This window comes from Onychostoma macrolepis, chromosome 15 (assembly GCF_012432095.1).
Source record: "Onychostoma macrolepis isolate SWU-2019 chromosome 15, ASM1243209v1, whole genome shotgun sequence".
In the NCBI taxonomy this organism is placed as follows: domain Eukaryota; kingdom Metazoa; phylum Chordata; class Actinopteri; order Cypriniformes; family Cyprinidae; genus Onychostoma; species Onychostoma macrolepis.
The window spans coordinates 29,218,789-29,231,557 of record NC_081169.1 but is presented as its reverse complement, the minus strand read 5'-3'; the positions used below and the strand labels follow the sequence as shown (position 1 = coordinate 29,231,557).

Genomic DNA, 12,769 nt, shown 5'->3' with positions numbered 1-12,769 from the left:
ATGTCTTTATAGTTTTTATTCATTTTGATTTCAGTTATGCAATTAAAATAAATTTAAGATTTTTTTATTTTTATTGTATTATTCATCTCATTCATTGTTTATTTTATTTCAAGTAACATTTTTTGTTTTGTTTTAGTTTTAGTAAGACATTTAGGTTTTTTTTTTTACTGCAATTCTGCATTTCTGACATTTTTTCAAATTATATAAACAATTCTTAATTGTGAGATATGCATTCTTGGATTGCAAGGGGAAAAAAAATTGAATTTTCAATTTACATCTCAGAATTACAAGAAAATATTACCATTTTGTTTTTTTTTTATCTGGTGGAAATGGGCTTCCATACTAATAAAAGCTTATCCATAATTTAAGAAATGTACTTATTTCAATTAAAGTTCAAATTAAAGATTAAAGCTTGAAAAGCTTCCAATGAATCTGCTTTGTTAAAGTTTTCACTCTCAAAATCGAACTACTTGAGCTGACAGTGATGATGTCAGTGTCATATTTGCATACTGATTTGTGATTGGTCACTGTCGCCTTTGCTCAGTAGGGACTTAAAAGATAATTAATATTCAGAAAATATTAGCGAGCTGCTGTGAGCACTAGTGATGCATGGCTTAGCAAACAGCACTAATAAGAGCTCATCCATAACGTGCACTATTGAGACGTTATGATGAAGAATTAGGCGGCTGATAACATGCATTAGAGCAACACTCATTTTTCTTTTTCTGACATGTATACCTATACATCACTCCCATCTTTTCTTATTACACAGCTCATATCTCGCACACACACACACACACACACTGGCTGCGGGGCTCGTCTTGATTCATCTCAGCTGAAGTGCTGCCTGTTCATTTGTGTGTAAGAAGCTCAGAGTCCATGACAGCATCATTTACTGCGGCTCAAAAACACTGTGTGTGTGTGTGTGTGATCATTCAGGCTCTCGAAGGCCACTGAAACCCTCCCATGATCACACACACACACACACACACACACACACACACTGAAGCAGGTTTCTTTTAATGTGGCAGATCACAGAAGCTTCTAACAAAGATCAAAGTCCTTTAAAAATGCTTTATACTCTGTGTGTGTTGAATATTCCAGCAGCTCTTCTTCTACACGAGCGTCTGATGGACATGCTGACGCTCAGACTGACCAAAGCTTTGCTCAAAATGATGCATAATTAAACAATTTCAATAATTAATCATTTTGAAAATAAAATGCATCCTTGTATATACATGTTAACACTCGCTTTTTAACATCACACATCAAAATTTACTTTTTAATTCATGTTCCTGGTCTTTTTGGGACTGAATCATCATTGCACATTATTCTAAAGAAAATAAAAAAGAAATTTGTCTTGCAAATATAACACAACTTGCTTTGTCCAGCTTTATTACTGTTAACTAAAATTACAATCAAACTTCATTACTTGACATAAAATAAATATGAACTGAAATAAAAATCTAATTCATTTCAAGTAATTTTATTACTTGAAATTAGGGGTGTCGACGATTCAATGCTTCGATTCGAGAAGCCTGATTCGACTCCTAATCTCACAGTCGAATATTCGCGGGTGGTTATGATCATGCCATTTTGGCTATATGGGGGTGATCAAATGTCTGATTTCACATCGAACTACCGGTTTTCTTCCAATAAGTTAATATACAGCCTATTATGATAATGCTGTAATTAAGAATCTTAAAAGAAAGAAGCTGTAAATAAGAATCTTAAAAGAAATAAGCTTTAAATAAATATTAATGTGCGTGCATAAATCCAACTTCCCCTATTTCGCTTTCTAATCCGTCACCTACAGAGGAGCACACACAATGCAGAATATTAATAACTATGACTGGCACTGTCATATACATAGCATTATAATGAGAACACTATTATAATAAAATGCTGTGATTTTTTTTTTTTTTTTAGTGTTTAGTTGTGTTTCTGCATTTTATTGTGTGAAGAACGCGTCCACAAAAGGAGTTCATTCATAGCCGCGCAGAGGCGTTCATGTGCATTCGGGGCATTTTGTGCAGATAGCCTATAAGTCATAATATTAACTTTATGTTATATAAATAACGAAGCGTATTCTGTGTGAGATAAATGAGTTAAATCCCATTGATTAAAAACCGGCTATCATATGCCATTCTACTGGTCCTCTTCAGCGCGCACAGCTCAAAACAGAAATGCACGTTATAACTCACATAACATTATAATGAGAGCACTATTGTAAAAAAAAAAAAAAAAATTTTTTAAATTTGTGAATTCTTAAGGGTTTCGCTGACTAATGTTAACTATCTTTTAATCAAAACATAAAACATTATTTACCCCGTTTGTATCTGGGCGTCCGTTACACATTTTCCCTGTGTATTCATGACTGTCGAATGTCTGATTTGACTCTTCGTAATGTATTTTGCCCCGCCCCCAAATATATGATTCGACTATCAGTCGACTATCGGCATGATTTGAAAATTCCGATTCGACTATGAAAATCCTTAGTCGGGGACACCCCTACTTGAAATAAAATAAAATATATAAAAACTGAAACTTTGTTTATTTTAGCTACTTGCCAAAGCATTTCTCATTTTTATTTAGTTGAAGCTGCAGTCCGTAACTTTTTTTTTTTTGGTTAAAAATGATCCAAAATCAATATTTGAGCAAGTTCATAACCAGCCAGTGTTCAAAACTATCACCTTGCTTTAGCCCGATTCACAACGGTTAGCTTATAATAATGTTTTCTAATTTGAGTGGTACGGGTAGGTTTTCGCGGGAAATTCGAGCATGTCACTGCATCATTACATCACGTCTGTAAACATAAAGAAGTTGTCCCGGCTAGTATGCTGTCGCAGGTGAGGATCCTGCAGGTGGCGGATCGTTTATAGCCTTTTCTCACAGCAGCTGGAATAATTAAATCTCAAAAAATAATTTTGATGGCGGATTGTGATCCAGAAAGGATTATGTGTTTATGAAACACATGTGAATGAAATTAAATTATATTCCAGTTTTAAATGTGCTTCTGATTACAGATAGCCAACGTGGAATTACGCAAGATTTGTATTTTAAAGAAAACCAGTTCGAAGGGAGCATAATTTGCTTTTTGGGTTAAAAGAATTTCTTAATATGAAATTCGAATGGTATGACAATTAGATATTAGACTGTACAGAAATTGAAATCTACACGCTAATACACACTATACTCATAGTCACGCAATGCTGATGTTGTTAACATTAATAATTTGAGAATAAAGTATAACAATAATAATAATTTGCACGGTTTGATGTGATATGATCAAACCGATTGTTACATTTAATCACCATTGGTAGCGCGATTTATGGTAATGCTTGTTTCCTCAGTTGGTCAGAACAAACGTGGCAGACTTGTTACTTACTTGTTCAGATGACAATATACGGTGAAAATTCTTATTTGGGTCATATATTCCAAGACTTAGACTAGTATCTGTGATTGCGAAGGCTACAGTAAATATCCACACCGGTGCGGTGACTGACTGCCACACTTACTCTTCAGAACATTATTCATCCACGTGCGATTAACCGCCAAACTGCGATATTTGTTGATTCTTCACCGCAATAAGAAAAAATCCCATACCGTCACAGCCCTAGCTACAAATATACCTGTGCTACTTATGACTGCTGTTGTGCTCCAGGGTCACACATGCATTTGCTTGATTCAATAGTCATATTAGCAGTCCACAGTGCACACAGTGTTATGCATGATCTGTTTGACCTGAGAACCTGCATAAAGCATAAATGAACTGTGATTATGTTTGTGTTTGTGTTGTTGGCAGGTGATCATCTATCAGGGCGGGCAGGTCTTCAGTTTAGCCAATCACATGAACGGGCGCGTGGGCTTCGTCTCCACCATGCCCAGCACAAGTGCCTCGATCTTCATCAATAACACGCAGCTGTCGGACACGGGGACGTACCAGTGCCTGGTCAACAACCTGCCTGACCGCGGGGGGCGCAATATCGGCGTCATCGGCCTCACTGTGCTGGGTGAGCAGTCACTCACACATATGTGACCCTGGACCACTAAACCAGTAGTAATCTTTCCATTGATGTATGGTTTGTTAGGATCGGACAATATTTGGCTGAGATACAACTATTTGAAAATCTGGAATCTGAGGGTGCAAAAAAATCTAAATATTGAGAAAATCACCTTTAAAGTTGTTCAAATGAAGTTCTTAGCAATGCATATTACTAATCAAAAATGACGTTTTGATATATTTACGGTAGGAAATTTACAAAATATCTTCATGGAACATGATCTTTACTTAATATCCTAATGATTTTAGGCATAAAAGAAAAATCGATTTTGACCTATACAGTGTATTGTATACTATACCTGTTCTACTTATGACTGCTTTTGTGCTCCAAGGTCACATATTACTCTTCAGATGTCATTAGTGTGTCTGCTGTATGTACAGTAGTGTGTGTACAGTGCAGAGTATTCTGTATGCGTGAATCTCCTTCATTTACCATGATGTTCAGTATGCAGCAAAACGCACTGTGTGGATTACTGTATCCCACAATGCAGTGCACTTGACCTTCAGTTTCCAGTGTGATGAATGAACCAGAGAGCAATATAACAACTATTTCAATATCTCTTTCTCGACTTGTTTTATTATAATTTGATGGTAACTTTTTTTAACACAAAATTGGATTAAATAAGCTACATCCGAAAACAGTGTTATTTTAGTATTTATGTACTATTATAGATTTAGTTATATTTAGAATCAGCTTTTATTTTTATATTTTACATTTTTGTTTTCATTTTTAATGTTTTAGTACTTTTGAAATGTGTTTTTAATAGTTTTTAATAGGCTTATTTTCAGATATAATATGGGAAACAAAACATATTGCATACATAACATTACCAGCATCATTTTACTTTACAAAAGCAAAACTATATAACAAAAGAGAGGTAAGGAAAGAAAGTGTGGTTTTAGTGTTATTTTTTATATGCTATTGTAGTTTTTTATTTATATTTTGATATTTTCAGTTTTTATTCAGTTTAACTTTTAGTAATTTTGTTATGAACTTGTCAGTTTACTATTAATTACTATTTAGGTTTCATTTACTTATTTATTTATTTATTATTCTGTTTTAGTGTTATTTCAGATTTATAAAAACATAAAATTTGAATTAGCTTTTATATTTTCAGTTTTTATTTTAGTTAAATTTTTAGGAATTTTGTAATGAACGTTTCTGTTTTATTAGATTTTTAATTACTATTTAGGTTTCATTTTTTATTCAGTTTATGTTATTTCAATATTATTTTTTACTATTATAGTTTTTATTTATATTTTGCATTTTTTTTTGTATTTTCAATTTTATTTTTAATTTCTAGTTTATTTCTTTGTAACTTGTAATGTGCTTGTCATTTTATGTATTTAATTTTTAAATATTACTATTTTGGTTTAATTTATTATTTTTAATTCAGTTTTAGTTTTAGTTCAGCTGGTCTAAAAACACATCCTGAGTGCATTTAAGAACTTGCTTTAAAAGTGTGTTCTATATAGTATGCATGTGTGTAATATGAATGCAATTCAAACATACTACATCTGCCATGTTGGTGTTGTCATGTGACCTTCAGACATTGACATTGTCTCACAGGACCACACTTTTGGCATGAAGTCTAGTACACAAGCTGTTCTGCAGGTTATTAGAAGCACACAGTATATGCTGCTGATCTTCATTCTCTCTGTGCACTGCAGTTCCTCCGTCCACCCCGTCCTGTCGGATTCAGGGTTCGCTGGATGTGGGCAGCGATGTGATGCTGTTGTGTGGTTCGGACGAAGGCATCCCGACGCCCACCTACGCCTGGGAAAAACTGGAGTCGGTACCCAAACTGCCCCACAATGCCATGCAAGGTACTAAACCCCTGCCCGTGGGAATTCCGTTTTGCCCCACGTTCTCGGGTAAATGCGCAGCTCTTGACTCCTGTTGTGGTGTGACCTCTGACCCCCCCGGTCCACCGTGTGTGTGTGTGTGAGGTGACCTGACCCGCTCTCTCCGAACGCCACGCTTTAGAATAAGGCTACAGAATCCATCAAAATGCACTCTATTTACAATACACTTAGTCATTGCAATTTGTTTATAGATTTGAAAGACGCCTCTTCTGCTCACCAAGGCTGCATTTATTTGATTAAAAATACAGTAAATTTGTGAAATATTTTTACCATTTAAAAGAACTGTTTTCTATGTGAATATATAGTACGATGTAATTGATTTCTGTGATCAAAGCTGAATTTTCAGCACCACTACTTCAGTCTTCAGTGTCACATGATCCTTCAGAAATCATTCTAATATGCTTTTGCTGCTCAAGAAACATTTCTGATGTTTCTTATTTTTGTGGAAACTTTTTTTATTCGTTAAGGATGCATTAAATTGATCAAAAGTGACAATAAAGACAAGAGATTTCTATTTCAAATAAATGCTGTTCTTTTGAACTTTCTAATAATAATTTAAATAGTAGTAATATTTCACAATTTTATTGTTTGTACTGTATTTTTGGGGCATTTGTGTGTGGGTCAGAAAAGTCCCTTGACAAAGTGTTGGAAGCACAAACAACAAACTTTTTTATTATTTCTGATAAAGAAGTTGAATGTCTGTGTATGGTATACAGTAGCCTTATTCTAAAGACGGCTGTTATATTTTTATGCTTAATAAATCAATCTGCTTTGGCCTCAAAAAGCTTTCACAGCTGTGAGAAACATTTTTACTTTCTCAAACAGGAACAGATTCAGTTGTGGTGCAAAACTGCGATCATACTGCCGTCTAGAGGCCATTAGTTTAACTGCAAAACCACTCTGTACTCTTCCAGAACAAAATGATTCACAAAAATGATTTTTCTAGTTTTAATTTTCCTTTTTAAATATAGAGTCTGTGTTATGTTATTGAGTGTGATTTCATAGTACAGTAGTCTTTATTTTAATAAGCCAAGAACATGTCAGGTCATGTAAACTTTGTTTCTTATTTGGTTGAAATGATTTAAGCACAATCTGATCAATATGTAATTTTTCAGCTCATTTAATGTTCTCATTATCATCTGTTAATGTTTTCACATCAGGACACTTTCTTGCATTGTCAGTTTATTGATACCTGTGACCTGTTAACGTATTCCTGTCATTGAGATGTTTTACTAACTGAGGCGTTGTGTGTTATTTTGTGTTGCTCAGATCAGATGCAGGGTACGGTCACACTGAGGAACATCAGCACCAGCACATCTGGACTGTATCAGTGCATGGCATCAAACGCCATCGGAAAGAGCACCTGTGTCCTCAACCTGCAGGTCGTGGCACGTAAGTCTGGAGCCGCGGATGCTCATTCATAAGACCCTACGAAATCCATTTGATTTTTTCCACAGATTCTGTTTTATTATTTCATATATTCTGTGTTTTCCATTTAAATGTGAATTTTTTAATTGGTTTAATTACATTTTAATAATCAAAAAGCATGTCTAATCAATTGAATTCACGCAAATTTTGCATTTGAATAGTTTATTACAATTTTTACAATTACCCAATAATTACCCAACTATTAAAAAGTTACATTTGCATGGATTTGTTTTATTCATGGTGTTTTATTTATTTGGTTAATTCGTATATTTTATTTATTTCATCATATATATATATATGTACGATTCAGTATAAATAAACATTTCTTATCAAAAACTATAGTAATCAAATAAAGGCATGAAAGATATGAACTAAATGACTTTTTAAAATGTAATCAAATAAAAAAGTACTTTTTTGGCAAACAAATCGCTACATAAAAGAGGTTTACCGTTCAAATTAAAACATGGAAGAAAAATAGTGATATTACTTTAAAAATAAACTTTTAATAACTCTATTATTATTATTTTATTTTTTATTAATGTTACTTTGAGAAGTATATTCTACTGTATAACAGTAATACATTTCTGTCACAGTTTCTTTAAGCTAAACTGATGGGTTGCAGTGAAGACCTTTGAGTTTCTGTGTGTATTTGACAATAATATTTTGTGGTTTATTATTCACAGACATATCGCAATGAAATTAAATTTAAGCAATCAAAAAGCATGTCTTAATTAACTGAAATGTATTCCTCCAAAATCAGCCAAATTCTAACATGCCACATCAGATTCCGTGATTCCATCCGTGGAATTTTGTGGAAATCATAGCGCGCTACATCCAGTGATTTTAGGAGATCACACAGCGCTCATCACGTTGAAATGTCTCTTTAAACATCATTAGAGACACATGAGATCTCACAGCCGTCTCTCTGTCTGTGTTGTGTGACAGCGCAGCCTCAGAGCGTCGGTCTGATCGCAGGAACCATCGCCACTGGCATTCTGGCGGTCATCATCTGCTCTTTACTGGTGCTCGTCACGCTCTTCTACTGGAGAAACAAGAACAAATACGAGGAGGAGGAGATTCCCAATGAGATCAGGTGACTTTTCAACAAGACCAGCATCAGCAGAATCAAACGATTCATTAATTCAGTGACTCTATAAAAGTTGGATATGTAGCTGATGAAATATTTTTCAGCAGAATTCGACAGTTGCATATTCCCAGACATTTCCCATGACCTTAACAGGCCTGGAAAACCCATTTTTTAAATTCTAATTGTATGCTAAATTTATTGAACTTTATGTGAAATTTAATATTTTATTTCAGTTATTTTGCCAAGGCAACACTTATAATTTTTTCAAGTTTAATATTTAATTTTATCTCAGATGCATTTCAACTGATAACAATAACAATAAGAACATTTACTGAACGATTCACTGAGGAATCATGAACTGAGTGTGACTGATTCATTGATTCAGTGACTCAAAAGAATGATTCGCTCCATGGAAGGTCAATATTAGCGTCTGCACTAATGGGTGATTAACCAGGTGGTTGTGAGAACTGTCCAGTTTGTTTTTGTGATTATAACATTATTAGGTTACACAAACATTTCTTACAACGTTCTATTAACTTTCTATTCACCCAAAATATAACATTAATTTTTTATATTCTAAGATATGTTAAAATGCCCAGCTTTTTGGTTGCAATTAGAATGTTATTTAAAGGTGTTTTTAAACATTCTACTAATTTTATTTTTACCCAAAATATAATGTTATTTGAATGTTTATTTTGAATATTCTAAGAACTTTAAACAGGTTTCTTTGTTGCAATTAGAATGTTATGTAAAGGTTACAAAAAACGTTTTTAGAATCTTCATCAGATACAAATAACGTTGATCTCAGAACGTTTTCTCAGCGTTGTAACATTCATAAAGTAAAAATAACATCATGAGAACATTACGAGAATAATGTTCTAAGAATGTTTCCTCTCAACAATATGAGAACATATATTAAACATTAATAATATTATGAGAAAGTCCCATAAACTTTGCTCTGCTAGCTTCACAGAAATATTTTACAGCAGTTTGTAAATGTAAAATCCACTTCTTTGCTGAATTGAATCTTCCCATCCCGCCTCACACAGGGAGGACGATCTCCCTCCGAAGAGATCCTCATCGGTCAAAGCGTTCCAAGCGGACGCCTCGTCTTCAGAAAACGACACGCTGACGTCCACCAACACCTACAACAGCCGCTACTGGCACAACCCCAAACCCAACTACGACACCAACTCCTACACGCGCTACAACGGCGACACGCGGCAGACCTTCAGCGCCGGAAACGCTCCGTACGCTAACGGCAGCCACACCCTGCCGCCGCCCAAGACTCTGGTGGTCACCACAAACTCCGCCCCCTCTCCACCCGTCATGGCCCGCAGTAACGGCTCGCTGAGCCTCCGCCCGCCGGCCGCCGCGACGCCGGCCGTGGCGCACGGACAGCAGCACACACACTCGTTCGCCGTGAGCCAAGCCACGCTGGAGCGCATGGGCGCCGTTCCCGTCATGGTGCCGGCGCAGAGCAGAGCCGGTTCACTCGTCTGACGCGACAAAACTCTTTTATAACCGAGTTCAGCTGATGCCAACTAAAACTGCTCCGTTAACGCCCTACGTTGTTTTTCATATTGCCTGTTTGCTTGTTAGTTTCTTCATTTTTTAAGTCGATAAACTGGCTTCGCTGCAAGGGCCCCAAAATCACGAATTTCTCAACCCCTTCACCTCTTCCAGAGAAAATATCTGAATGTGCATGATGCTTTGTTTGATTCGAATACGGCTTACTGCTTTCTAACACTGGAATCAAAGAGTTACAGCGGCGGCCCAAATGATTAAAACACTAGTATTTTCAGCAGCTAAAACATGGTTTGAAGTCAGGTATTTCTATCTTTTGCTGTAGTGTGTCAGTAGGAAATATCACTTTACATTTCCAAACATTCATTTTTCCTTTAATTGTAATAATCGAGGATTTAGTCCGTCTCAGTTTCTTCATGTCATTCCAGACAGACTGGATGATGATCAGATCAGATCTCTGTGTGGAGCAAAGAAAAATCTCACTGGATTATTACTATTAATGGAAAAATGAATGTTTGGAAATGTAAAGTGATATTTCCTACTGACACACTACAGCAAAAGATAGAAACAACTGACTTAAAACCATTTTTAGCTGCTGAAAATACTAGTTTTCTAATCATTTGGGCCGCCGCTGTAAATGTGTGAGATTTGAAGCGGATTTTCTCCAATCAGATCCGGCCGCAGTGTTTGACGGTGAAGTGACTGTGGCCTTCGATTTCAGAGGTTTGACTGCTGAATTTAGTTTTGTTTGAGAGAAAAGTCTTACATTGATCTGTCTTAACAATCCTAATTCAACACTACTGACTAGAGCCGTAGTCTACCTCTAAAACACTACAGATAGAGTCTAATCCATAGTGTAGCTCTTATCATGGAGTATTACAGGAGATCCACTTCAATCGGGTGCTGCTCTCAGACAGGTAGATGCGTACTGTCCTCTATGTTATATGAAGGATTACTGAGAAATGTTTTTGAGATATTAACACAATCACTGTTCATTTTGTTGCTTTGTTTGGTTGTTTTTTTAAAAATACTGTAAATAATGTAACTACTTGTAGAATAGAATGTGAATTAAAACATTCTTTTGCCCAAATCTCGCTTGTGTTTTTTCTTTAAATATATATAAATACAGTGTTGGGGGTAACGCATTACAAGTAATGCAAGTTATGTAATCAGATTACTTTTTCTAGTAACAAGTAACACATTACACACAAACAAGCAAGCCCAGCCCAGATGAGAAGTAGTAACACAAAAGTAGTGTATTCAATACTTTCCATAAAAAGTAACTAAGTAACGTAATTTATTACTTTTTAGGGAGTAACGCAATAACACAATGCATTACTTTTAAAAGTAGTATATACCGTGTATAGCCTATATATGGGGTAAACCATTAAAAGTAACTCGAGTTTTGTAATCAGATTACCTGTTCAAGTAACTAGTAAAGTAACATTACTTTTCAATTTAGTTACTTTTTCTCAAATAAGTAATGCAAGTTACTTTTTTTTTTTTCATTTATTGACTGACCCTGTGTTGAGAGAAATTGGGTGTAAGTGCAGAGACCTTCAGCCTGAGGCTTATTCAATTCACTTTTGGTGTAAAAGGGCCTTTACAGTTTACTTTGGGGTTTTTGTCATCAAAAACAAATAAGCAAGCCCAGCCCAGGTGACAAAATGTAATGCAAAAGTAACATAAAGCATTACTTTTCATAAAATGTAACTTTCCCCAAAAGCAATGCAATATTGTAATGCATTACTTTTAAAAGTAACTTTCCCCAACACTGTAAATATGCTGAAAAACAGATTACAGTTAGTTCACAAAAGTGACAAAATGCATGTTTATCTGTTTAGTAAACTTTTTTTTTTTTAGTGGTCTGGTTTAGTTTTGAATCGTTACTGTTCAGCCGAAGTGTTTATTTTGATTGAAGAGAGTTTGTGCAGGTTGTGTGTGTAAACACGGTCTGTCTAAAGGTCGATGTTGAAGTGCAGTGCAAATAGTGATTTTTAAGACCGTTTGCTGCTGTTTATCATCAAGACAGTTTCATTTGGAGAAACATGATAAAACTGTCTTCAGAAACACTGAAACAGTACAAGTGAAGCTCCTCTGGACTGACCTAAATCCAGTCAAACAGTGAACTCAAGAAGGTGAGCAAATTCTCATGATTATTCAGAGAAATCAAAAACAATACAAAGATCTGCGCTTGAATGTATTCTGTTTAAAAATGGAGAGATTTTGGGTGTTTAAGTGGATTCATTTAAAGGTTTACTGAAGACAAACAAGAACAATAACTATATTCCAACGATATTGTTGTGAACTTATTCTCACTTAATTAGAATGATTTAAAAGTTCTTCGTTATTGTTGAGGCCTGTTCACACCAAGAACAATAACTACAGCAAATTGCAATAATAATATGTATTATCGTATTATCTATCTATCTATCTATTGGCTGTCAATGCTTCTATCGTTCATCAGCTGGAAAAGAAAGTAGTTCTGAAAGTGATTCTAACTATATTGTATGTTGTTATTGTTAGTTGTGGTGTGAACTTCCCTTGTTCTCCCAGAGTTAGAATAATTTTCTAAACTATATCGTAAGGCCTGTTCACACTAAGAAGGATAATGATAACTATAGACTTCATTCAGGCTAGCGCCATATTTAATCATAGATGGGAGTGAAAACAAGTCTGAACTGGAGTTAAATTCAATATGGCGTCTAACCTGACTTTTATCGTTCATCAAATGGAAAAGTCATTCCAACGATATTCTTATAGTTGTGTGTAGACTCCACTATTCACATTCAATGAGA

The 12,769-nt window shown here is 35.1% G+C and overlaps 2 protein-coding genes across 2 annotated transcripts in view; both read left to right on the top strand.

Moving 5' to 3' along the window:
• igsf11 (immunoglobulin superfamily member 11) overlaps positions 1-10,506 on the top strand; it is a 98,628-nt gene extending 88,122 nt beyond the window's left edge. The window contains exons 3-7 of the mRNA XM_058745105.1: positions 3,806-4,013; positions 5,735-5,890; positions 7,199-7,321; positions 8,303-8,450; positions 9,494-10,506. Coding sequence (XP_058601088.1) covers positions 3,806-4,013; positions 5,735-5,890; positions 7,199-7,321; positions 8,303-8,450; positions 9,494-9,947 — 1,089 coding nt within the window. The 3' untranslated portion in view covers positions 9,948-10,506. The remainder of the gene's footprint in view (positions 1-3,805; positions 4,014-5,734; positions 5,891-7,198; positions 7,322-8,302; positions 8,451-9,493) is intronic.
• Positions 10,507-11,922: 1,416 nt separating this feature from the next.
• LOC131520567 (coagulation factor X) overlaps positions 11,923-12,769 on the top strand; it is a 10,816-nt gene continuing 9,969 nt past the window's right edge. Inside the window, exon 1 of the mRNA XM_058744901.1 lies at positions 11,923-12,109. The gene's annotated coding sequence lies outside the window, so the exon portion shown is untranslated. The remainder of the gene's footprint in view (positions 12,110-12,769) is intronic.